Source organism: Camelus bactrianus, chromosome 29, assembly GCF_048773025.1.
Source record: "Camelus bactrianus isolate YW-2024 breed Bactrian camel chromosome 29, ASM4877302v1, whole genome shotgun sequence".
Classification (NCBI taxonomy): domain Eukaryota; kingdom Metazoa; phylum Chordata; class Mammalia; order Artiodactyla; family Camelidae; genus Camelus; species Camelus bactrianus.
Genome location: NC_133567.1, coordinates 6,692,214 through 6,718,107, shown reverse-complemented (window position 1 = coordinate 6,718,107; position 25,894 = coordinate 6,692,214). Strand labels below are relative to the sequence as shown.

At 44.8% G+C, this 25,894-nt stretch overlaps 1 protein-coding gene across 4 annotated transcripts in view; it reads left to right on the top strand.

Annotated features, from left to right (window-relative positions):
• CA8 (carbonic anhydrase 8) overlaps window positions 1-25,894 on the top strand; it is a 79,538-nt gene that overhangs the window by 27,065 nt on the left and 26,579 nt on the right. For 3 of the 4 annotated variants that reach the window (XM_074355107.1, XM_074355109.1, XM_074355108.1), the window contains exons 4-7: window positions 12,574-12,669; window positions 19,212-19,274; window positions 20,926-20,974; window positions 22,503-22,615. In XM_074355107.1, the coding sequence (XP_074211208.1) occupies window positions 12,574-12,669; window positions 19,212-19,274; window positions 20,926-20,974; window positions 22,503-22,615 (321 nt within the window). The remainder of the gene's footprint in view (window positions 1-12,573; window positions 12,670-19,211; window positions 19,275-20,925; window positions 20,975-22,502; window positions 22,616-25,894) is intronic. The other variant, XM_074355110.1, reaches the window with a different exon arrangement.

Below are 25,894 nucleotides of genomic sequence, written 5' to 3'. Positions count from 1 at the left end.
GCTACGTCGGTAACGGCTAGGACTTGGACCAACTATCATTGTTTTCCCTCTGCAATATGCTCCTTCTCCTATTTCTAATAAAACAGTCCTGATTTTTGCTCCAGATAATTGCATTCAAAACGGAAAAGCCTCTGAGTGTGCTGTGTTCACGGACAAGCACCTTTTCAGGCACAGTGCGGATTAAGGTGGATTTTCTTTACCATTTTCAGATAAGTACATTCTATTACGAGCTGTAATATTTGAATATTGTAATTGGATTTAAAAAATATTGTTCCTGAAAATCAGATTATTAGACTGTGTGTTAGGTGTATGAGGTTGGAGTGTGGAAACTGACAGTGGCGTTTCACAGAGGAATGAAAGAGTGCTAAATTTTAAATCCAATTAAAAATGCTTTAAATGGGTTCTGACTGCTTATTACTATAATTCTTACCGCCAGCTTACCTGAAACAGTTAATACATAATGAACCGAATTTGCCACACTTTCAAAACTATGGAAAGACATATTCCTTCAGTGTATTGGGTGTTAAGGAGTTTGGACCGTACCCTGTGGACAGTGAGAAGCCTGCGATGGACTTTCCCAGGACAGCGATGTGATGGAACTGCAAGATGGAGGATGAATTTGAAAAGGCAACTTTGGAGGCGTGGAGACTGGTTAAGAGGCCTGGGCGATCTACACTAAGGACTTGCTCATGGGAATAAGCCAGGTGGATGGATTTGGGAGATTTTTAAGGAAGTAGAAAATGTCTGGACACAGTTCTTGGTTGTTTGTAAGGGAAGAGGAGGATGGCAGAGATTTCTGGCTTGGGTCTGTTAACAGAGTTGGGAGCAAAGAGGGAGACAGGAGTCTGAAGGGTGGGACTTCGGTTATGAAATGCCAAGTTGGAAATTTTTTAGGAGGTAGTTTAGTAAAGGAGTCTAGACTCAGGACAGAGATTTTTGGTTAGAGGCGTTGATTTGGGAATCATGGGCGTCTAGATGACAAATGAGCACGTGATGTGGACACAGTCACCCGACAGGAATACGCTCATAAGAAGGGAAGAGGTGAGAGCACGGGGGCCTCGGTAGACGTGCCGCTCGGGGCGCGCCAGGGAAGGAAACCCGTGTATCGAGGAGGAGGGGGAAACCAGAGAGGGGGATGCATGGAACCCACAGGACGGGGCGGGTTTTTGGGAAGAGCAGGCGGGGGGTGGGCTCAGGTGCTGTAGAGCAGTCTCGTCAGCCCCAGCCAGACGGGTATGAGTTAGCAGAGGAGGCTCTGGCGAACTGGAGAGAGCAGTTTCACTAAAGGGAAAGGATGCATGGTGGAGTTCAGGGCTTGTGGAGGAAACCAGCAGGGCGATCGCAGTGATGGGTTGTGTAGATTGAGTTTTTGAAAACGTCTGCAGGGAAGAGAAAGTCGTAGGAAGGTATATGAGGTCAAGGCAGGGTTTGTATATTTTAAAGGTGAGAAGAATCTGTGCGTATTTAACTGAGGATGAGAAGGAGATAACAGAGAGGGAGACATCTGGCCAAAGAGCGATGGACCAAGGTCCCTCGAAGGGGCAGTGAAGAGTGGAGCCGGGCAGGGGCCAATGTTGGCTCAACCATCACATGGGGAGGAAGGAGAGGACGGCCGGATGTCCTGGCAGGAGGCAGAGGCAGCTCCTTGCTGATGCTTCTATCTTCACTGCCGGGCAGGAGCCCTTGTGTGAGACTGTGAACGATATTCTCAAGGGGGCTGCAAACTGGGGCTCTTTGGGGCTGGATTTAGGGGTGGATCCCGCTAGCACTGTGTTTTTTACGTTTGGGAATTTAAGCACCTTTGGGCAGCTCCCTCCTCCCCGTTTCACCCCATCTCTGCCTCGTTTATCAGCCTGCTTCCTGGAGGCGTTTGAATTGGCGACTGACGGAAGTGACCTGGCTCTCTATAATGGAAAGCATTGTTAAGTTACCATCAAACCTTAAGAAAAGAAGTGGCTGGGTTCAGCAGCATAATGAGAAAATACCCAGCCGGAAGGTTGATGAGTACACCTTCGTTTTCAAAGACCGAGCTCTTTAAACACAACCCTGCCCGCCTTTCCGTCGGCACCTCTGGCTTGTCTCGGCTCTGCCTGGCTCTCGCCAGCACTTCCTTGATATTTGCCAGGAGCTCTGCAGATAAGGTCTCTTGCCCTTGTCATTGCCTGACGCGTTGGGTGTCTGACCTTCGTGGTGCAGCTGAGACGCCGAGGACTCAGGTAATTCTGCCAGGAGCTCGTAGTGAGACGACGGGTCATTCACACCAGGTGTGCCCTTGGTGCCGTGTGCGTCGACGGCGCGCGCGGCCTGGCCGGAGTCTTGCCATTTCTTGGGCTGCACACTCCCCATTCCTTTTCCCTGGCTTTTCCCATCTCTTTAGAGAACACCGCGGGTCCTTCCTCCACGCGTTCTGTGAGTTCTACCCCCATCAGTCGTCTGCCTCCCCTCCCTCTTTGGAGAGAGCTCGCATAGAGGTGCTGGAGCCAAACCTCCTGGGCCAGGTCCTGGCTCTGTCACGTGTCCGCTGTGTGTGGCCCTGGACCGGCCACTTCACTCTCTGTGCCTCCTTTCCCTTCTTATTAAGATGGGATGTGAGCAGCAGTCAAGGCATCTGCCGTCGTAAAGGTGATAGCGAGGGCCGGGTGAGGGCAGGTCTGTAAGGAGCCGCGGCCGGCTGAGCGAGTCACGCCAGTGCTCATTAAGCAGGTGCACTTCCCCAGCGTGGCGTCTGCCACTCACAGAGCCCGCAGACCCTTGTCGCTCGTCCTTTCCTTCCGCTGACCTATCAGCTCACCTTTTTACTTATTCACAGCCTGGATTCTTTTGTAAAACCCTTTGAGGTCTTTGTGTTTCCAGCGTTGAAAGCCGTGTACGCTGAAACCCAGTAGATGTGACACTGAATGCCGCCGTTAGTTTAGAGCTCTTTTGTCAGGTGTGTTTTGGGGGCGGAGGGAGTTGGATCCCGCCATTGCTCACTGGTTCGCTGTGCGGAGTGCGCAGACGTAACCAATAGATGACTTACCTTCTGTAACATCAAGACCCTTTGACAACTTCTTTACTTTCGTTATTTTATAAAACATGAAATTTAGAGAATGTAAGTTACAGCCACTTTAATTGCAACTGTATCCCACAATTCAGATTTCCTTTTTCAGAAAATTAGACAGAGGATGTTTCTTGGAAAACCCAGAAACCAATGTCAATGAACTGGTTTCAGTTGCTCCTGATCTTGCATTAAATATAATATATTTCAACATGATGTATTTTTCTTTTCCTTTGATGCCCATGACTGCCCCAGCAAGGCCTTTCTAACTTTCCATCGTGGATTTCCTAAAGGAAGCTTTGTTTTTTGGGAAAAAAAGCCTTAACAGTATTACGATACCTTGTCCCTAAGAGGGCAGTAAAATCAAAGTAAACAAAAGGAAATTAGCATTCAAAGAGGAAATTGTTCTGCTTTGGAAAAAAAGCCTTTTCATAAATTACACAGAACTAGTGCCTTTTTAAATTGAGGATTCAGAGCCTTAAGAACACGACAAACACCTTTTGATGTTAATGTGTTCATAGATGAAGTTGCTCTGAAATGCCCCAGTGCAGCCTCCTATTTCTCTTTTTCTGATATAAGAAAGTACATAATTAAGTTTAGGCAAACATGACAAGTCGGTGACAGAATTTCAAATAATTTCTTTTCAATTCCCTACTTTACAGCGGTTTGCCACTGTTACATCTGTCCACACCTTGAGCGTCCTTCTCCGAGTAATAGCTGCATAATACGTTGACGGTGACATCGTAAAGTGCAGCAGCGCCTGAAAATGCTGGGCACTAGGTCTCAGTCTGTCTGCAGATGGGTGGCTGCTCCGTGGGGTTAGGAGTGGCTCTAAAGAGAGAGGTGCTTTCTGTGCCGTGTTCCAGTTGCTCACGCTCCCATTTTGTTACTCAGACATTTCCCTTCCAGTCTCCGTTTCGTTTTTTAAAATTCCAGTACTTAATATCGTCTTTCTTTCAGCCCTCAGTATCGTAAATGAAATTGAGACGTCAACCTTTTTTTGTTTTCTTTTGTTAAAAAATCTACTCATTTTTTATTGAAGTTTGGTGATTTATAATGTGTTAGTTTCAGGTGTACAGTTAAGTGATTCAGTTACACATCTACATATAGATACATACATGTATGTTCTTTTCAGATTCTTTTCCAGTATAGGTTATTACAAGATACTGAATATAGTTCCCCAAGCTATACAGTAGGTCCTTGTTGTTTATCTATTTTATATATAGTAGTGTGTCTACACTAGTCCCAAACTCCTAATTGTTTTCCTTTTCCAGTTTGGTACCTTTTTCCGAGTGTGCTGAGAATGGACGTTTGGGCTGTGCTAGAGCACAGGGGAGGTGAGAAACTCAGCTTCTGAAACTCGGAATCTAGTGGGAGAGCCGCTACAACTCTCCATGCTTGGATTTCTTTGGGACCGACAAAAGCAATGAAGCAAAATCAGGACCCAGAAACCGGGACCTGCTCTTGGTGACTCCTTTTCCTCTGTCACTGTGCTGTGTCGTGGCTTAGCTCAGAGGAAGGTTCTTCATAAATACAGTTTGCAGAAGAATGGTTTTCAGGTTCGGTTACACCCGATTTCCTAGGTGCATTGAGGACTTCTGATTTTTCAAAGTTAATAGCAGCCTATGGCTCTTTCTGCTTTTACTTTTGCCCAGTAAAAGAACAGATTAAAAGAAAACTGCAGGTGAAAGGTGAGTTTCGTTTGGACTCAGGCATCCTGATTCTTCTTATTTAAAAAAATCTCCTAGCCCTCACTTCAGCTGCCTTTTGAAGTCTGTCTTCTGATCCTCACGGCCCACGCCCTACCCTGGTCCTTCATCCCAGTGCCTTTACCTCCTGCCTCCGCTCCTCTCAGTAATCACAGAGAAGTCGGTCCCAGTCTCGTTCTGTCCTCGTTGTCTCTCGTTTCTTCCCAGCTATTGCAGCTTCGTTGGTCTTAGAGCCTTGACCCTGCTGGCCCCACGTTCCTCTAGAAAGTGTTTTCTCTTCTGTCCTAACAGGACCTTGGAATTTCCTCCTGCGTCTTTGGTATTCCCCTTTTCTCCATCTCACCCTTTCCCAGAGCTCAGTCCTTGCCCTTCTGTCCATCCCTCTTGTGACTTGATCCTGGGTGAACTGACCTTGTAAGGCCAGCTCGCTGGGTATCTCGGGGTGTCTGTGATCTGTACCTCTGGCCCCTGCTTCTCAAGGCAGTCCGCGTTCTGCATCTCGTACTGATGGAAACCAGTGTGACTGTAACAGTGAAACTTTCAACTCTTACCCAAAACTGGACTCATCCTGCTTTTGTTAGTGATTTAGAGTGGAAACCCCAGGTGTCCCTTTCCCTTCATATCTGTTGGTTCAGGTTATCTCTGTCTCCCTCTCCATCATCTCCACCTCCAATCTATCCGTCAAATGTCTGTCAAGGCTAGGAGTGTGGGTAGAATTTGAATGAGTGGTAGGACTGTGGGGAACAGCATTCCAGGTGAGTGGAACAGATGTGGAATGGGGAGGGCGTGGTGAGGGGTCAGGAACCACACTGATTTGAGTATTTTCGGGCTGGTTGGGCTGGGGAAGGATGGGTTAGAGACATTGAAGCCTGGTATGGGTAAGAAATAAAGGAAAGGAGAGAGTTTGAGAGAAATGTGGTGAGAGCTACGGTAGAGAGGTTGGCTAAGCTTGAAAGACAAATGACTCAGGGTCAGGAAAGCCTTGGTGCATTGGAGAGAAAGGGGATGTGGGGGGTCCAAGGTCTCAAGCCTGGAAGGATGGGGGCTCCGTCGAGAAAACAGTGAGCTGGTGGCTTTGAAGGGAATGGATGTCGGTTCTCGAAATATTCAGCTTGAGGGGACACGAAGCCATTTGAAAGGAAATGTCCGTTCAGCATCTGAAGACAGGAGACACGCAGAACCTGTGTGAGTGCAGGGCTGGGGAGAGAAATGTGTGAGTCATAATTGCCTTTTCAGTTTTTACTGCTTTTTCCATTCCTCATGATTCATTCTTTTGTACTTTCATGCTGTCATGTTATTTATGTTAATAATAAACCTCATTTGTCTTGAAGATAGCGTTCTGTTGGGCTGCCACGAAATCTTCAAACTTATTTTTTCTCGGTGACAAATAAACGATTATAAGGCTACGGCTTGTCACAGTTTCATAACTTTGGACAGATTTATCTATTGCTCTGAGTTCAGTACATTAAGATGAACGTTTCTCAGGTGCTAATGGCCGGGCAGCATAATCAGCGGCAGGAGATTTGAATTTGCGAGCCCTTTAGCAAAAGCTCAGGTATTTTCTCTAAAACTACAAAAGGATGCTTTACAGCTGTTGTCCTAGGGTCAGATTTTTTTTTTTTAATAGGAAGGGGTGATAGTTGTGATGCTGACCGAGTCATAATGGATCTTTGCTTTTTTATTTCCCTATAACATGCCCACGGTTAACACACCGGGCTACAGACACAGAGGCCACGGTTGGGGGGGAGGGGGGCGCGGGCCAGGAGCAGCAGTAAGTGAGGACAGACTTGGCTTTAACTGCGATGGAAAACCACGGTCCTCTGCTCTGACTTCCCAGGTTGGGAGGAAGACAGACCTTTTGTCTTTTGTCTCTGGAAGGCGAGTCACCGAAGCGGGTGGAGAAGGGTTTCCACTCCCACGTTTCCGCTGAGGAAGAATTCGTGTCGCCTTGTTTTTCTGCTCCTGCTCCTGGCAGGCTTGGTAGGAGTTTGGGTTCAAACTGCAAGAGGCGGCCCCTTTGTCACCTACTGTCCTGTGCGCTTACAGACAAGGAAGGTCTAGGTTCCAGGAGTCCTTGGTGAGGCTGGGTCCTGCCTGCGGTCACGGGAGGAGTGCAGTGACCAAGCAGAGTGGGACCCTCCGAGTCTAGGCAGCAGGAGTAGTGACCCTGCCGTCCCGCCCTTATCCTCCTTAGAAACGGAGCGGCGTTGGTAATTTTGGGCTTCACCGTAAGTGGGGAAGCTGCTCTCCATTCTCAAAGTCATCGCCCCGCTTTCCTGCCTCTGCGGGTGACTATCACTAAAGCTCATGACAGCAAGATGTGACAGGAATACGGGAGGAATGAGGGTCCGACGGGAGGATGGAGAAGGCTGTGACGAAGCCGAGCCACAGATGTGGCTCTCCCGACTTTCCAGGGAGCCTGATGCTCCAGGAGGGTGGTGGCGTGTGACGTTCCCCGAGCTGAGTTGAAACAAGCATCTTGTGCTTGTGATTCCCGGGACTGGCGTGAGATCTGGTGCCTCTAAGAAGTTAGCGTTAGAGCGGCAAAGGTGCAGTGTTCCCACCTCTCCATAGTGCCCCCTGCCGTAGTAGACCCACTCGGCCCAGTTAGACTTTGAAAAGAACCCTCCTGGTCCCCTCGGTGGATAACCATCTGCTTGGACCTCTCCTGTGCCTCCCTTGGGCTCCGTGGGTGCCTCATCGCTTTCTCAACCACATCCTTAGTATCACACGCTTTCCCATTCCAACTCATCTGTCCCCAAACATATGCTGGAGCACATATCCTTAAAATGTGCATATTTATTAATAAATTAATTCATGCACTAATATGTATTTTATTTATATGTGTATGTATACATACATAATCTATTTTGTGAAACATAGGAAAATTGAAATAAAAGGACATTGGATAAAAATAAAGATAAGCAGAAGCTCTAAGATGTTCTTTCTGAGCATCTGTGGACCACTTTGTCCCCCTCTTCCCCTTCGTCGGAGGAGCTGAGTTTAGTCTGAAAAGAATAAGTTTTAAGCATCATCACTTTAATTGTTAGAGCCTCTTGTCTTTATTTCTGGTGCTTTGAATCTTGTTCAGATTTAAACCTCCATTCATCTCTGTGCCTTTTTTTCTTGCCACACTTTTTTGTTTGTTTGTCTGTTTGTACAATCTATTAGCCAGGGGTTCTCTGGAGAAGCAAAATTACATATTCTGAGAGAGAGAGAAGAATTAAGGTTTATTTTAAGCAACTGGCTCATGTGATTGTGGGAACTGACAAATCCAAAATCTGCAGGGCTGGCCAAAGGCTGGAAACACAGGTGGAATTGTATTCTGGAAGTAGAATGCCTTCTCCTTCAACTGATTGGATGAGGCCCACCCACATTATGGAGGGTAATCTGCTTTTCTCAGTCTACTGATTTAAATGTTATCACATCTAAAAAGTACCTTCGCAGCATCATCTAGACTGATGTTTGACCAAATGACTGGGCACCGTAGCCTAGCCATGATGACGTGCAAAATTAACCATCCCACACCCTTATAATTTTTCTGTTGGAAATGTTGTAGCAGCCTCCTCGCATGTCTTCCACCCTCCAGTGCCAAATACTTCCGTTCATCCCCATTCTGCTGAAAGGACTTTTGAAGGAAAGACGTCAGTGTAGGGGAGTTTGATTCATTCTAAGCAGCATAAATAGTAATAATATTCACTACAGTAAGATATTGCTTTAGTGTTTCCCAAAACATAGGTTAAAATTTAAATCTCTGTGCACTCTGAACCCCTCTAATTTTCCAGCTGCATCTCTCTTGTCACTGCCGGTCTTATGTCCCCTCTTGTCACCCCCAAAGTACTCTTAGTTCTCCACGTGCACTGATGATTTTCCTGTCTCTATGGCTTTGCTTTATGAAACAGAACCGACACTAGTGTAAGGCAGAATATAAGAGGACAGGAGTAAAGAAGGGGCTGTGGGAGACCGGAAGTGGATGTGAAGAAGCCAAGCTGTTCAGATCTGAAGAGCCCTCATTAAGCTGCGGAGAAAGGGAAGGGTGAGGTGGACGGTGTTAGATGCTGCACTGTGTCCCCCCCCCCCCCAACCAGTTCACACGCTGAATCTTAACTCCCAGTGCATCAGAATGGGTCTGCGTTTGGAGACAGAATCTTTATGGAGATTATTAGGCTAAAAGGAGGCCATTAGGGCAGATCCTAATCCAGTGTGACTGGTGTCCTTATAAGAAGAGGACACCTGGACCCAAACACGCACAGAAGGATGATGTGAGCCCCAGGGAGAGGCAGCCGTCTGCAAGCCAACGAGAGAGAGCTCAGGAGAAATCATCCCTGATCACACTTTGGTCTTGGATCGATGCCCCCAGATCTTTGAGAGAGTGAATTTCTGTGGTTTAAGCCACGTAGTCTGTGGCACTTTGTCACGGCAGCAAACTAACACAGCTGGAGTGAGGAAGGGCTCAGGGAGGACAGAGTGAGTTAAAGGCGAGAGGCAGCAGAGATGCAGAGTGTACTTATGGCTGTGGACCGAGCATCCTGGTCACTGCTGCTGGGTTGCAGCTGGTTTCCAGGATGTGCTGGAAACTTGCCTGGGACTGGAATTAACCATCCTCTAGGGGTGTGGAAAGGGGATCTCTGATGATGTTTTGTTTGGTCTTATGAGAGAGGAGGCATGTCCAAGAGAAGGCGGTTTCTCAGTTAAGTACTAGATCAGTGTAGTTTTTAAAGTTTGGGTTCGTTGTGGGCTGTGGGGGAGGAATCTCCTTTGCTCTTGGACCGTCAAGTCTCAGGTCCCTATTTAAGACCCAGATGGCAGAATGAACAACAGGTTGTAGAGATTCCCTTGATGTTTTTGTTTTGTGTTATTGCTCTAGTCACACAAAGGTCACAGTGAGCTTCTGTTAGCCTTTTTAGCTTGGACTGATGGAAGTGCCAGCATTTCCCTTAATTTTTCTTTTTAAAAAAAATTGATTGTATTTTTTAGAATGGTTTTAAATTTGCAGGAAAATTGTGGAGACAGTATGGAAAATTCCCAACTAACCCCACCCGGTTTCCCCTGTTACTAACATCTGACATTAGTTATAGTTAGTGGACGAATATCGATACACTAAGTCCTTATTTTGTCCAGTTTCCTTAGTTTTTACCTAACGTCCTTTTTCTGTTCCGAGATCCGACCTGTGGCACCACGTTCCTCAGTGCTCACGTCTCCCTCTTGGCTGTGACATTTTCTCAGCTTTCTTTGTTCTTGATGAGCTTGACGGCTGTGAGAAGGACTGGCCAGGTGCTCTGTAGAATGTCCCTCTACTGGGATTTGTCTGACGTTTCCCTCATGGTTACTGGGGTCCCAGGATATTGGGAGGAAGACCACACAGGTCAAACGTCATTTTTATCACATCGTGTCCAGGGGGCAGATGTCAGCATGTCTGATGCCCATGGTCTTGATCACCTGGCTTGGGTCCTGTGGCCATGTTTCCCCACTGTCAAGGTTCTCGTTCAGGCTGTACCCTTGGAAACTAAATCGCCATGTGCAGCACACACTTAAGGAGTGGGGACCCTTCATTAAAAAAAAAAACGTAGTTCTGTATTTTATTATCAATCTTCCTTGGTTTTATTCGATTTTGTAATTAGCCAAAAAACATTTCACTGTATTACTTGACTTTAAAGCCACTTACTTCCACCTCTTCATGCAAAACGAATGAGGGTTTCTCCATCCTTCCAACCTCCTCTTGTGGTGCATTCCAGGCGGTTAGGAATGGATCTGATAAAGGGACAGACACTCCTCTTTACTTTTACTTTCCCACAGATGGCATGGCTCTGTGGTTACATGCCCAGTTCCGACGTGGGGTAGCGGGGGTTCCACACCACCGAGAAGTTCTCCGACACCGGCTGTGTGTCCTGCCGTTCAACTCAGTTCTCACAGTCTACCTAGAGGCGGCATCAGGCCCCACGGGCTCAAGGCTCAGTGCTACAAGACTGCCCTCCTCCCCCTACTTCAAAGCCAGTCACAAGTCCTGGTTGTCACCTGTGCTTCTGAGGGACCCATCATAGACGGAAGGTTACAAAGACCCCCTCCTTGGGTTAGAGTAACTGGCTAGTGCAGCTCACAGAGCTCAGAGAAACACTGTACTTCCTATATCACCACTTTATAGTGAAAGAATACATCTCAGGAGCAGCCAGATGGAGGAGAGCCAGGGCAAGGCATGGGGAAAAGTTGTGAGGCTCCCAGGCCCTCTCCGAGTGCACCGCTCTCCCCAAATCTCCACGTGTTCACCAGCTGGGAAGCTCCGGGACCCTCAATTTTTTAAACACAAAAACATGTGAAGTAACTTCTGAAGAGCAGGTGTGATCAGGGATGTTGCTGAATTACAAGGAGGGGCCAAAAAAACCCACCAAAAGCCCCAAATATGCTTTTTTGGCTTGTTTCACAGAAAAAGAAAAAAAGAAAGAAAGAAAGAAAAAGAACAAAACTCCATACTGTCACTATGAGAAGCAAGCAAAGTGTTGATTTGAACTTTGTAATTTGTCAAATAAAAATAGATTTCGACCTTGGGCTTTTGTTGTTGATTTAATTAAGGCATCCATTCTTATCTGTACCATTGTACACTTATCTGTACCACTGGGACTCCACAGCGATTGTTGCAGCCAGAAAAGGAAAGATTAAATGGATCTGTCTTTCATTATTAATTGAGAGGTAACAGAACATCGCTTCCTTAAAGGCAGTGCCTTGACAGTTGCATTTACTGGGCGGTCAGAGTCCACATGGGGTTTTCACAGCCTGACCTACCCCTGGTTACGGTTTCTGGTATAGGCAGAGCTCTCATTACCTCCCTCTAGTGGCCAGCTTCAGAATCTTCAATTCCAGTTGGACAAATTCAGCAGGAGAAATTTCAAATATGTGGCAATCCTCATGACAATTTTCCTTAATATTTTAATACGGATGCTAAAATGACAGGGTGATTGAATTTTAGTATGTCCTTTTGGATTAAAACTAATTTTTAAGTGAGGCTGTGTTTTAAGGTGGTGTGTCATGATGACTTGATTAAAGCTGAAGTGGTGAAGATGAGTGTTCTAGGCAGGTTTACCTGGCTGTCGTTACACTGAGACCCTCCGTGGCCGTCTGATTTTAACCAGGCAATTGAATTTGGCTTCTTGCGAGTGTTTTATCAGCGCTGTGGGAGCAAGTGCATATTCCAGATAAACTTGAAAGCTGCGGAGTTTTACGCGGCTGGCGTGAGCGAGTTCTCTAGAGCATTGTTCGTCATTCCTTCACAGATAGCATTTTATCTCCAGGGCAGGAAGAGCGCTGCATCGGCACCCACTATATTACCCTGCTGTAAGAATGTGCAGCACTTTTTCTAGGACGCTATCTCTGGATAGTTCTGAGTTGAAATCGTTCACAGAATTCGAGACTGGCTTTGTATTATCCTTGATGGAAGCACTGGGCCACAGGGTCCTGGAGTACGTGGGTCCTTAGCCTCTGCGTGAGTGAGCCAGAGGGGGTGGCGTTTAAGGAAGGGCGACTGACACAGTGTGAAACCTGAGAGCCCCCTGTGATGTGCTCCTGATGAGCCCCCTGTGATGTGCTCCTGATGAACGCTAAGGCAGGCCTTGAGAGGACGTGATCCCTTAAGCCCTGCTTCTGCTCAGAAACGAGAAGGAAGGAATTCATGCAGAGAACCAGTGCTGAACCAGCAGTCCCTCTGTGTCTATTTGTGATACTCCTGTTGCGTCTGGTACCATGTTGATACGGTCAAGGTCAAGGTCAAGGTCAAAGGGAAGCTGATGCATCTTTACATGAAGTGACAAGCTCATGTGTCTGTCCTTGCTCACCCAGCTCCACCTGATCCACTGGAACGCCACCCTGTTCGGCAGTATTGATGAGGCTGTGGGGAAGACCCATGGAATCGCCATCATCGCTCTGTTTGTTCAGGTAAGTGGCCCCCGGCAGTGCTTGTTATGTTGTTCAGAGATGCTCATTTCTAACTCACTTTGCAAAAATGCTTCTTGTTCTCTCTCCATTTTACTACCTAGAGGTGACATTAAACACTTTTACAGGGAACTGTTGATACCTTAAAAATAGAAAACTTGACCGTTACGGGGTCACGTCTGAGCAGCCACATTCATCGGTAGAAAATGGTTCATTTGCTTATTGGAAACTTTTCTGCAGAGTGACATTCAGGGTCTTTAGAGAAATGATTTAGAAAATGTCTTCTGAAGACAGAGTTCATTTTATTAATGAGAAAGAATTTTGGAGAATATTTTTGGACCCTGGCTTACTGCAAAAACCTAAGAAAAATCAATACTATAATCATGTAGTAGATTCTTTTCGCTATCTATTATTATAATTTTCACTCTAAGGTGATTCGAAGTGCCTCATAGAAAACACTGATAAAATAAGACCAGCAAAGACCTTGGCAGATATAGACAATATAAAGTTTAGATCTGAGCCCCTTGGTGGGCAAAGAGTAGTATATAAGTTTAGTGAAATGTACAAAAGCAGGCCGTACGCTTTCAAAGGTAAGAATTCAATCCAGTTCCTAAGGTGAATCTTTTAAACTTTGTCTTATCATCTGCTTGATGTAATGAAAGATGTAGAGGTGAAACAGGCCCTGGAAATTTTAGGCTTCCTCTTCCCGCTCTTACAGAAAAGAAACCAAGGGCTGGAGAGACCGAGTCATTGTTTATAGTAACACAGGGATTTACTGTCGCCAGTCAGGGCCAGAAACCGTTGCCCACGCTGTCTGGTCCTGGGCTGCCTTTGGATTACCTGGGATTGGAACAGCAACGTTAGCATAGTGGTCCTTAGTAGCTGGATTTTCCAAAGAGAGTTGAGGAAGGGGCCTTTTGAAACCTGCTTTTTTTTTAGCTGGCATATAATTTCAATAATTTTAATTATAATAATTTCCTCTTATAGATACCTCTAAGATATTTCTCTGTTGATATTTGAAAGTAGCCTTATAGTTTTAACCTTTTATTTTTTAAATTGAAGTTTGGTTGATTTACAATGTTGTGTTAGTTTCAGGTGTACAGCAAAGTGATTCAGATTATATATATATATATTCTTTTTCAAATTCTTTCCCATTATAGATTATTACACGATACTGAACATAGTTCCCTGTGCTATACAGTAGGACCTTGCTGTTTATCTTTTTAATATATGATACTGTGTATATGTTAATCCCAAACTCCTAATTTGTCCCCTCCCACCTTTCCCCTTTGATAACCATAAGTTCAATTTTTATGTCTGTGAGTCTATTTCTGTTTTATAAATAAGCTCATTTTTAGCATTTTTTTGATTCCACATAAGTGATATCATGTGATATTTGTCTTTGTCTGACTTACTTCACTTAGTATGATAACCTCTAGGTCCATCCATGTTGCTGCAGATGGCATTATTTCATCCCTTTTTTATGGCTGAGTAATATTCCATGGTATAGATGTATCACATCTTCTTTATCCAGTCATCTGTTGATGGACACTTAGGTTGCTTCCATGTCTTGGCTGTGGTAAATAGTGCTGCTATGAACATTAGGAGGTGCATGTATCTTTTTTAATTAGAGTTTTCTCTGGATATATGCCCAGGCATGGGATTGCTGGATTATATGGTAGCTCTATTTTTAGTTTTTTTAAGGAACCTCCATACTGTCCTCCACAGTGGTTGAACCAATTTACATTTCCACAACAGTGTAGGAAAGTTCCTTTTTCTCCACACCCTCTCCATCATATATTATTTGTAGACCTTTCTGATGGCCATTCTGACTGGTGTGAGGTGTCACCTTATTGTGGTTTTGATTTGCATTTCTCTACAATTATTAGTGATGTTGAGCATGTTTTCATGGGCTTGCTGACCATCTGTATGACTTCTTCAGAGAAATGTCTATTTAGGTTTTATGCCCATTTTTTGATTGGATTGTTTGTGGGGTTTTTTTTTTGATACTCAATTTTAGCCTTTTAATATTTTAAAATTGAAAGTGTGAGACATGCCCTCAAATTTAAAAACAAATCCTTACTTTTTATTTATTTTTATTTTAATTTTTTAATTGACGTGTAGTTGACTTATAGTGTTGTGTTAGTTTCTGGTGAAACACTTACATTTTAAAATGAATCTTCTTCTCACTGTTTATTTCATGGCTTCTTCACAGATAAGGGCCCTATATTCCTTCTATTTTATGACCACATTGTATAAATAGAATGGAATAACAAAATATTCTTGAAAAACGTTTTAAATTACCCTACATATGTATTTGGATAATCTTTAGCATATTTTAGTAATAACTGTTAAAATCCATTTTTTGTAACCTGAAAAAATTAACAGAGCATCCAAATTTCACAACGTGAGGCAGTAGAAATTAATATCTTATTATTAAAAAAATTAGAGTAAAATAGGAATACAAATAAAAATAAGAATACAAATAACCAAACAGTCATGTATAGAAGGGAAAGGAACAGGTTAGTTCCATCTTTGGAGGGGGCACTCGATAAATACTTGTGAGTGGAATTAAGAATGATAACGTGATATGTTCCCTTACTGCCTCTCAGCGTAGACCAGCTGACTGGCGTAATCAAGCCCTGGATTGGAAGCCAAGTCTCTTGGAACCAACATCCCTGTTTCTTGGAACAAACTCGTTCCTGGAGGCAAGAGACGCTTGCACACGGTTCTGACTTCCCATTAGAGGGACAATTCAGGGTGTCCACGTGAAAACGCCTTTCTCAGGAGAGAGCGAAGTTACAGAAACTACGAGAGCAGACGTTCACGGAGGAAGGAAGGGTTTCTCAGGAGTGTCGGCTGAGGCGCAGAGGAAAGGACCCGCATCCCGGGGGCTTGCTCTCTGGCCAGAGGGCTGGGAGAATTGGAGGGGAGGGGGTCGGAGCGGTGCGTGTGGACTCCCCTTTCAAGAAGCCTGTCTCAGGAAAGACAGATGGGGGGTTCCTGGTGGTGAGACACCAACGAGCTTCTGTTTGTTTCATTTTGAGATCTGAGATGGGTCTGTGTTTTCACTCTGAGCAAAATGAACTTGTGCAGATACAGTTTAAAAATATCAGCCAGAAAGGGGATAACTGATGCAGGGAAGTCCCAGAGGAGGGAAGAGGGCACAGGATGGAGCACGTATCTGGATGGACTAACCTTAGACAGGAGGGGACCCACCCTTTCTCCAAAATAGAGGGCCAAGAGGAAAGGGTGGGCACAAATGGGGTGAACTTGTAGGTGAAGAAAGCCAGGAAATTAGGAGGGTTCAGGCCTGATGACCTTTATTATCTCTGAGACATGCAAAGCAAGCTTATTTATAGAGCAAAGGAAATGTGGGTGTGGGATTGGGTTCTGAAATAGCGCAGGAGGGGAATGACAATAAACTTGACAGTCAGTGTGGGAGACCCGCCTGATGTTGGACATCACAGAGTGTATCGTGGGCAGTTCTCTATCCAGGTAGAGGAGGAGAGAATTCTAGCAAATTGCTGCATCGATCCATCATTGCAGAGGAGAGGGCATGGGAGGACAAGGGGATAGGGAATCAAGAATGGTTGAGGAGATGTCATTCAGGCAGGAAGGGGGCGAGACGAAGCCAAGAGGGACCTGCGGGGGGCTTGGCTTCCCCGGCTCAGTGAATGGGAAGAGAGAGAAAAGAGGAGAGGGCTGGATGGATGAGCCGTTACGGTCAGAGGGGACGGCCTTTGGAGTTGCAGTTCTCAGAGTGAAAACAGATCCAGGGTGTGTTCTCAGGACTGGTTGGCTGAGGGGGAATGGAACTGAGAGGCATGGACTGAGGGGTGAAGAGAGACCGGGGAGGGGACAGGTCACCCACGTGGATGTTGAAGTCCTCCAGAGTGGTGGCCGGAGGTGATGACTGCAGGGAGTGACCAGGGGTCAGTAAATGACAAGCGGAGCAGGTCAGCATCAGAGGAAGACAGTCCACTCAGAGGAGGATGGCCCTGTGCTTGAGAGTCTGAGTACCCACCTGAAGGTTCTCAGTCCTGTCTCTGAGGGAGACTGTGCAGTGTCCCCTCAAAAGGCATGGGAGGGCTGTGACCTTGAGCACACCTGAGGGCTTGGCGTAGACCAGGAGGTGATGGAGAGCTTGTCAGAGACGTGGCATCGTCCTGTTTCAGAAGGCACAGTGGAAGGTGAGAGGAGACTAGAGTTAGAAGTGGAAAAATGCAGAGCTGTGGGGGGCTGAGGGTCTAGGACAGGAAGCTGACCAGAGGGCTGGCATGTTGGGTGGCGGTGAACGATGGCAAAAGGGAGAGGTCAGACATTGCCTGGTTCCTGGGGGACGCTTGGCACCGGGTTGTGGTCACCCGGACCGCTGTAGGATTTTAGGGGCTGGGATATGCAGAGTGTCAGCTACATTTTCTTTTGGGAGTAGTTGTAACCTCTTCATTCAAAAATTTGACACGGAACGAAAGGAAAGAGATGGAGCGACAGCTGGAGTTGGGGGCAAGATTGAGAGTTTTGCCCATAAAGTAGAGAATTTTATAGTTAGATACAAATATAGGAGGAGCCAGTAATGAAGTGCTGCTTTATGTGGAAACTGGATCGGGTGCTGTGTGGCGTTCTGATCAAGAGTGATACGGGTGATTTTCCCTGAATTACGATGCACTGTGCCCTGGGCTAAGGTGTTTGCTTGATTAAGTCCTATCTTCGACCCCATCACTTTTATCCTCCCCTCTGGACAGACGAGGAGGCTGAAGGACACAGAGGTTAAGGAAACTAGCTCAGGGCTAAAAAGTGAGTCAGTATCCGAACCCAGCGTCCAGTGGGAGTGCTCCCCTGAGCCACTACGTTACGCGGCCTTACAGCGTTCAGACGTGGACTCTTCGGAGCTACGATCTGACAAGAGACGCAGGAAGCGAGAACAGACGCCAACTGTAGGCACAGACATCGTGGTTGAACCAGCACAACAGAGGGTCCTTCCCCTAAAGACTGGGCAGAGGGGTCTGCCTGCAGGTCCAGGCTTTACCGCTCAAGAATACATTCCCCTAAGACATCTTTTTTTTTTTCTCTAACTACAGAAAATTCATTTTCTGTTTTTAGAACCTATCTCAGGAATTGCAAACACTTGGGAAATAAAGTCTTGATTATTTTGAACTGATTGGCTCATTTTAGGTTATGTACGTTTATTTCCTTTCTAATGCCTTTTTCACCCAGTACGTTTCCCGGTTGGTTCACGTGGAGAGAAACAGGGGATGTGAACACGGTGACTGACAGCTCTTCTAGCTCCTTGTAGGTCATTCTCCAAAATTCATGTGGAAGAGAAAAGGCGAACGGTAACAAGGGTGGTTTATCTGATGTTATAAATTGTCTCTGTCCTCCTTTGTCCTAGAGCATTGAAACTTGGCTAAAAAGTGGAAATCAGATTGCACTTAGAATTTTTAAAATCAAGGATACTTAATATCATATTCTGTTTAAAGTCTCAAATTCTTTGGAACACTTTATACATGAAAACTGCAACGAATGGTGTAGGATGCTTTAAAATAGACAGCTACGGACAGCATTTTCTTATTTATTTAAGAATAAAAAGCGATTGTAGAACTATTGCCGGTGGTAATCAGGGAATGTTGTTCTGATTTTGGTGATCTTTAACATATGAAATCACGAACTCATTTTTCTGAGTTAATAACATTTTTTCAACTTTGGTAAAATCTTTATAGCAATGACCTAGAAATGCCAAAAGGGAAAATGGAAGGCTTTGGGCATGTGATGAATAATTTTCACTCAGAAATACCCTCCAAGTTTTTACATTGCAGTATTATATGATTATATATATATATATATATATATATATATAGCTATATGATTTGATATACACATATATGTATGTAGCACAGTGGGTGAAACCTGACCTAGCAAGGTGAAGTCAGAACGGATTCTTGGAAATGTCCGGGAACATATATAATACTTGCTTGTGCTGGCTTCTGTTACAACTTTAATCGCCTTTAGTAGACATTGTTCTGGTTACTCATAAAAAGGTCGTTCTAGAGAAAGACAAATGCTGTAAGATATTACTTACCTGTGGAATCTAAAAACATACAACCAGTGAATGTAACAGAAAAGAAACAGACTCACAGAGGTGGAGAAGGAGCTAATGGTTGTCGTGGGGAGAGGGAAGGGGGGAGGAGCAAAAGAGGCACAAACTGTCAGGTATGAGATAAGCTACAAGGGTGTGTTGTGCGCTGTGGGGAATACGGCCAGTATTTTATAATAACTATAAGTGGAGTATAACCTTTAAAAATTTGTGAATCACTATGTTGTACACCTATAACGTAATATTGTGCATCACCTATGGTTTAAAAATATGATATTGTAAAATAAATACATAAATAAATAAAAAACTGGTTGAAGATTTAAAAAATTAAAAAAATAAAAAGGTCATTTATTCCCTAAGAAGGACGTTTGGGTGAACTTTTTGAGTAAAAGCTATATATTGAAAATATTTAAAAGTGTTACGGTTATGGTTTATGCTCTATACATTTCAGATAGGGAAAGAACACGTAGGCCTGAAGGCTGTGACTGAAATCCTCCAAGACATCCAGTATAAGGTAGGTCATTATTTAAGAGAAAATAGAGGTACAGGTTGTGTAAGGGCTTTCCAAGTCCGCCGTCAGGCTTAAGGACTCACGAGAAGGGCTCAGAGACAAGCTGCCATTCCCCTGGTTGTGGTTTATTCCAGTGGAGGGACCTAGATCAGAAGTCAGCACAGTGAAAAAGGTGGATGCCCAGTCTTGAAGACAGGCCTTTTTTTTTTGGATTGTGCAGGTTTTGAGCAATCCAGCCCTGCTGAGTTAACCCTTTCCACCCATTGGTTGTAAGAAAGTAGTGTAAATGAAACAAAAATTGTGGCAACCACACTTTGAAGTGTTTATGTAAAAAGGAAAAAGGGCAAGTCCACATAAGCTGTAAGACAGTATATCCCAGAGAGGGTGATGTGGGTTGACTGGACCTTGTAGTGATTCAGCCTGGTGATGTAGGGAGGCCAAGTTCTATCACGAACAGTGCCTTGTATGCTCACCTTGAGCCAGTAGAATCCGAGTGGCTTTCGAGGGGGGAGTAGTTCAATCCTATATGGCTGCCGGAACAGCACAGGGACCCCAAGACCCAAGGTACAATCCTAAAGCCCATCTGGGAATGAAGTCTGATTAGCTCTACACCAGTGTGAGCCCCGAGCGTCTTGAACTGGGCAAGAACCTCTGCAGAAGGTGCCCTGAGCAGGCTCACAGGGAATCCAGCTCCCAAGGGAAAGCACAGACTGGCCACAGAAGCTGGTAAAAAGGGGACAAGGACACATTTTCACTGATATTTGTCCGATAGAAATACATGGAGAAGTTTTCCTCTGTTGCTTCAGCTGATCCGTATGACGGCAGTCACTGTGGACTACAGGAGGGTGGTGGGAGGCAAGTATGTTGGATTCTTTCGTGTGTCCAGTCGTCCCGAGAAGTAAGGAAGATGCTAAGAGGTTATGCATTATTCTTCCCTGTTATGTCTGTGTTAATAGGGCGACCTTGTAGGAGACGTCCACCTGCCATGGTACGTCCGGGTCCTGACAATTTAAATGGGACTCTTCCAACCATTGGCCAGAAGTGTGAATTGTTGAATAATGGCATACATATTTTATTGAAATTTAAATCTAGTTTTGGTCAATGTATGTTGAAATGTAGTATTTTCATTTGAGTGTCAGTCCTCTCTCTCGGGGAGAGGAGACCGTGTAGACCAGAGCCTGGAGCTGAGCTCCCGAACCCACTCGGGGTGAACGAGAACTTGGGAGGCAGCTTGTGCTGCCGAGAAGGTTAGGGACTGAGATCCGAGTACCGGGAGGAAAGTCGCTGCAGAAGAACTCCCTGAGCCAAGGCCCAGGTCTCCGGTCGGGGTGTGCCCGCGGCAGGAAAGGTAGTGACATGGGACGGACAAACATGGGGCAGTTTTAAGTTTCACACCAGGGACTGCAGGGCAGTTTGAGCTGCCACAGCAAAGAAAACCGCGACAGACTCGGAGCAGGGCTGTCTTGTTGGAACCGGCCACGGTGGCTCCGATGGGGAGACGTTGATTGACACACCACACATCCATCGGTTCTGATACCGCCATCCAGAAATGACTTCAACCTGGAGTTTTAGTGATAATGAAATTTTTTATTCTAAAATTTAGAGGTTTATGTTAATCTTATGGGGTAACTTTTATTTTTTCTTCAATTTTCAGGGGAAGTCCAAAATAATACCCTGCTTTAATCCTAACACTTTATTGCCAGGTAAGCATTTACCAGGTTGCCTGAGATGCGTTTTGACTGTGGCTATGCCTGCTTTGTTTTCCTCAGAAGATACACAACTATGTAGTATCAGTTAGTAAAGTTTCTTTACAGTTTGTATTCTCTGTAGCTGGTCCCAGTTTCAGATGGCTCGAAACGTGGGAGTAAATCTTTTGAAACAATAAACACTTTGCCACTAGTTCCCTTAATCCGTGAAGAGTTTCCTTTGGGTTTTCATTTGTACAAATTGCTACCTCTTTGTAAAGTGTGAGCATAATAACCATCTATGATTGGTCAGTGAAGTTCTTATTAATCTCTGGCATGAAATAAACTCTGTATCTAATTTTGAAATTAGATATTATTTGCAATGATACTGTTATGTAGCTACTGCAGTGATACTGTGTTGCAATGATGTTATTTAGCGATTATTCTAAAAATTTAGGTATGCCTGAACAGGTAAGAATTGTGTATAAAATACTTAGAATATAATTTGTAGATAAAGGTTGTTTTGTGCAAAATTCTGGTCTTCACATTTCTCTGCCTAAATTAGGTGAAATATTTTAGTGTTTCAAACAAAGCGTTGTATCTTCTTAACAAAACAAATGCATTATATCTTCTACTTTCTACATTTAATTGCTCTACAACAAACAAGTTTTTGCCATGTGTTAAATGTTTACCCATCATATTTAATCACAAATTCTTCTAAACACAGGAGTAAAGGATCTCATAAGAATGATTTCTTTCATTCCATCATAAGACGATTTTAATATTTTGCTGGTGAAGAACAATATAGAAGTAGTTGAACAGAATGGTTAACACACAGACTTTATCTCTCATTTTTATTATGAAAATCAGATACATGATTTAACATTCTTTAAAGAATCAAAAGCTCTAAATAATCACACCCAGGAACAACTTAAGCAGTCTCTTCCTTAAATCTCAGTAGTTACAAATTATTGACTTTTTTTTTTGCATTTTACAAAAATATTTATAGAAATGAATTTTTAAAAGATAATATAAACACACAGACTTTGAAGCCAGACTGCTGTGGTTCGAGTCCTGGCTTTGCCAGTTACTATCCCAGTGACCTTGGGCATGTCAGGTAACCCTCTGTGACTCCATTTCCCCATCTGAAAAATGGGGCAAACAGTAGGGCCTATCTCATTGGTTTGCCGCAAGGGTTAAATAAGTTAATTAACTTACTGTATATACATCAAGTGTATACCTATATATAGCAGAGTGTATCAAGTTTATATATATCCAGTTCATATAACCATATTTAAATACGCATGGTGATCCATTGATAGAAATCACTATAAATAATAGTAAGATTAGTTATATTTTTCTATTGATTATTTTTCTCCATCTGATAAGTTTAAAAATACATAGGTGAGGCTCTACTTTAAAAGTGGCCTCAATCTGAGAAGAAGTGTGTTTTGGACAGTTTGTAACTTTGAAAATAGTTGTTGAACTCTTCAAAACTGCATTTAACTGACTTGCTTTTCCACGACGCGTCCGTGTGGCCACGCAGACCCGCTGCTGCGGGATTACTGGGTGTACGAAGGCTCTCTGACCGTCCCGCCCTGCAGCGAGGGGGTCACCTGGATTCTCTTCCGGTACCCTTTAACCATATCCCAGCTGCAGGTGAGTGCGGTGCTTTGAATGTTCGGGAGAGGAATTCTGAGTTCAAGGTTACGTGCTGTTTCTGTAGAAGGGCAATGTCTGTTCTGTGTTTTGGCCCCCTTGGGGTCCGTTCGATCGGTCACACCTTTTCAGAGGGAAGCTAAATGTCTCAAGCCGGTGAAAGCAATTGCAAGGTCAAAGGGTGAAGAGGACCCAGCTATCATTTCTGAGCTGTATTGTTAAAGTCAGTTTTTATAGAGTAAATAGAAGTCACCGAGATAGTCAAACTTCCGGTTAGTTATTCCTTCACGTGGGTTTTCCCAGGCATCGGAGAGGAGAAAGTTCCTGGAAGTAGAGTGAGAATGCTGGTTGTTTCTGCATGCCACATGCGGGTTTTATAGTTCCTCCTTGGCTTGCACAGGAAAATTCTGTCTGTAGAGGGGGTGGGAGCTTGAAGGAATGCTCTGGAAGGTTCTGGATTGTTCTCTTGCCGCACTTTTGGTTACCTGCCTCCCACCGTGGGTGTGGAATAGGTGCTCTAAATGCTGATGCACAGTGTGTGGGGCACCGAGGTGACGTGTCCCTGGGATGTCAGATGGTACGGCAGTATCACTATAACGTGTTTAAACAATGATTTTGATACATTTACTACAAAAAAAAAAAAAAAAAGGTGCTTTAAACGTCTCCTATACCCCAGAGATCTGTTTAAGAATGTGTTCTGGAAGGCTGTATTTTCTCTTCATGATCAGTCTGAAAAGGTTTGGGTAATACTCTCAACAAATAAGCCACGTCTCCTTTAGTAACTCTTTATAAACTTTTATTATATCCCCTATCATTTTATAAGCAGTTCCAGTTTACCGACTACCCAGGGAAGCCTTCTTTTGTTTGTCCTTAAATCGTTAAAACCCCTCTTTCAACCTTTAACAATCTCTTCTTATTTCTCTTTTCCTAAGGATTATTTTTAAAAGTTCCCCGTTCAGCATCTCTGCCGTTGCATTATTTTATAAACCTTGATCACGCCACCTTTGGGCCTTCATGTTTTTAATATGGCAAATCCCAGTTCCTTTATTTATTCATTCAGAGGAGACACTATTCCTGAGCCCCAACCGGGCACAAGGGACGTAGAGGCTGAAGCCCAGCCTCGACCCTCAGGAGGCCCACCGTAGATTTGGGGAGGTGTGATTAGGCAGACGGCTGTGTTAATGGTGGTAAGGAAGGTGCTCCTGTAACATGCAGGGAGAAAACAACCCGACCCAGACTGCAATGTCCAGGGAACAACTCCTGAAAAGTGTTAGGAGTTAGTCTAGTAAAGGAGAGGGAAGAAATTAGAAATTTGCGTCTAATGTTAAGAATAGAGCTTCAGACGAATGAGATAGGTTTGGAATTTAACAGCGAAGATGATAGCCGCTGTAACAGATCCACCTCAAAACTTCAGTGGCTGATGACAGTAGAGACTGATTTCCAGCCAGCAGGAAGGGGAGGAGGTGGAAGTTCTCAAGGGGGTTTCCTTTGAAGGACTGGTCCTGGGAATGGCCAGCAGCACCTTTGCTTCCTTTCTGTTGGCCAGACCTCAGTCACATGGCCACACCTGGTTGCACGGGAGGCTGAGAACTGAATTCTGGCTTCATGTCCAAGAAGAAGAAATGAATTTGATGATCAGATCAGCTCAAGTTGAGGAGGAGGCATGGTACCCAGCTGAGTGCATAGCCTCAGAGCAGGTAGAGGACACACCATGCAGGGACCTGGGGAGGGAGTGAGGTCCTGGGATCCAGAGACAAGAGGGAGTATTTCCAAGATGCAGAGAAGGGAGGTTACTAGTGACAACATCTAAGTAGGATGAGTGCTGCCCATTTGAGTGGAAAGTAACTACGCCTCATAAAAACGTGTCCAGGCGCCGCTTCCCGGTGCTCACCTTTCACTCTTGTTTCGTGGTCATGCGTGCTCACTGGTGGATCCTGGTGTTGGTACTTCTCTGCTGCCGAGCGTTGGCTGTCTTCTTCAGTGCCATTGTCCCCCGATCCCTTCCACCATGCTGCCCTGGTTGCTCCAGGTGAACACCCCCTCCAGCCAGTTTGCTTTGGGCTCCAACCATGGAGAAAGCTTTCATTTCACATCAGAGCTGCCATCATGCAAGCAAGATTCATGAGAAGGACTCTCGTCACCAGTTAACTGAGTTGTTAACTAAAGTGAGGTGCTTCCGTGGAATGCTGAGGTGAAGGGGGAGGGGACCAGGGATAAACACAGATGCTCTCCTGGGACATTTCCCAAGGGTGCCCTTTCTTTTATAAGAAAGCTATTCCTAGCTGGTAGGGTCCCATGGAACTTATCTGCCGATTCCAGGTCACTCCTCCCACTGGCATCATATTTCTAAAGCAGGAAGAAGGTCTGGGGTTAGCAGGTGGCATGTGAAGGCCATGCTTGCTGGTGGCTACCCCGTCCAGTTCAGACTGTGAGAAGCTGTGGTCAGAGCTGTCAGAGCTGGGCTGGCACCTTGGCTGTTGTTCTGGGGATGACAGATGTAAAAGATCAAAAATCCCTCTCCGTGTATGTTTCCTCCATTTGGATGCTAGGACGATGATAGACATTTCCTTATGTTGTGGCAGGTAGCACACAATCTTAGATGACGAGTTTCCAAAGCAGAGGCTTAATGTTCAGAATGTCTTACGATGCTGGGGACACATTCACTGGCCTTTACTTGTCATTGACCCTATTAATACAAGGAATTTACTAGTAAAATAAGGTAATATATGTCATAACCCTGTCGTTTCTTTTATCCTTGACGTGCATGTGGAGTTGCTCCTTTGAGACTGAGCTAGATAATTTATTTATTAATTCGTGCATTGGTTCATTTGGTTATTACTTGACATTTGATATGTGCCAGACACCACAGGCCCTGATAACGGAGGATAAATAAGATGTGGCCCTGTCCTCTAGGAATTAACCATTTAAGAGGAAAGGCAAATAGGTTCACATTTAAAAACCAATAATTTCGTGAGCACAGTGCTTTGGTACAGCATGAACATGGTCCTGTGGTATCACATAGGAAAAGTACCCCAACGAGATTGAGCCATCTGGTAGCCTTTCCCAAACAGGTAGAGAGGTGTGGCATGGGTATTAAGGGTCAACAGGGGGAGAGGCGTCTGCAGAAGCGCAGAGGCAAGAGAAAGCACCTTGTTTCTGGCAGTGCAGGAGGTCAGTGTAAACAGCCAGTGACTGAGCGAGGTTGGAGAGGGGCACACGGGCCTGACCTTCATCAGAGGGCCATGGTGCCGTGTCCTGGAAGGCAGACTTTCTCCTGAA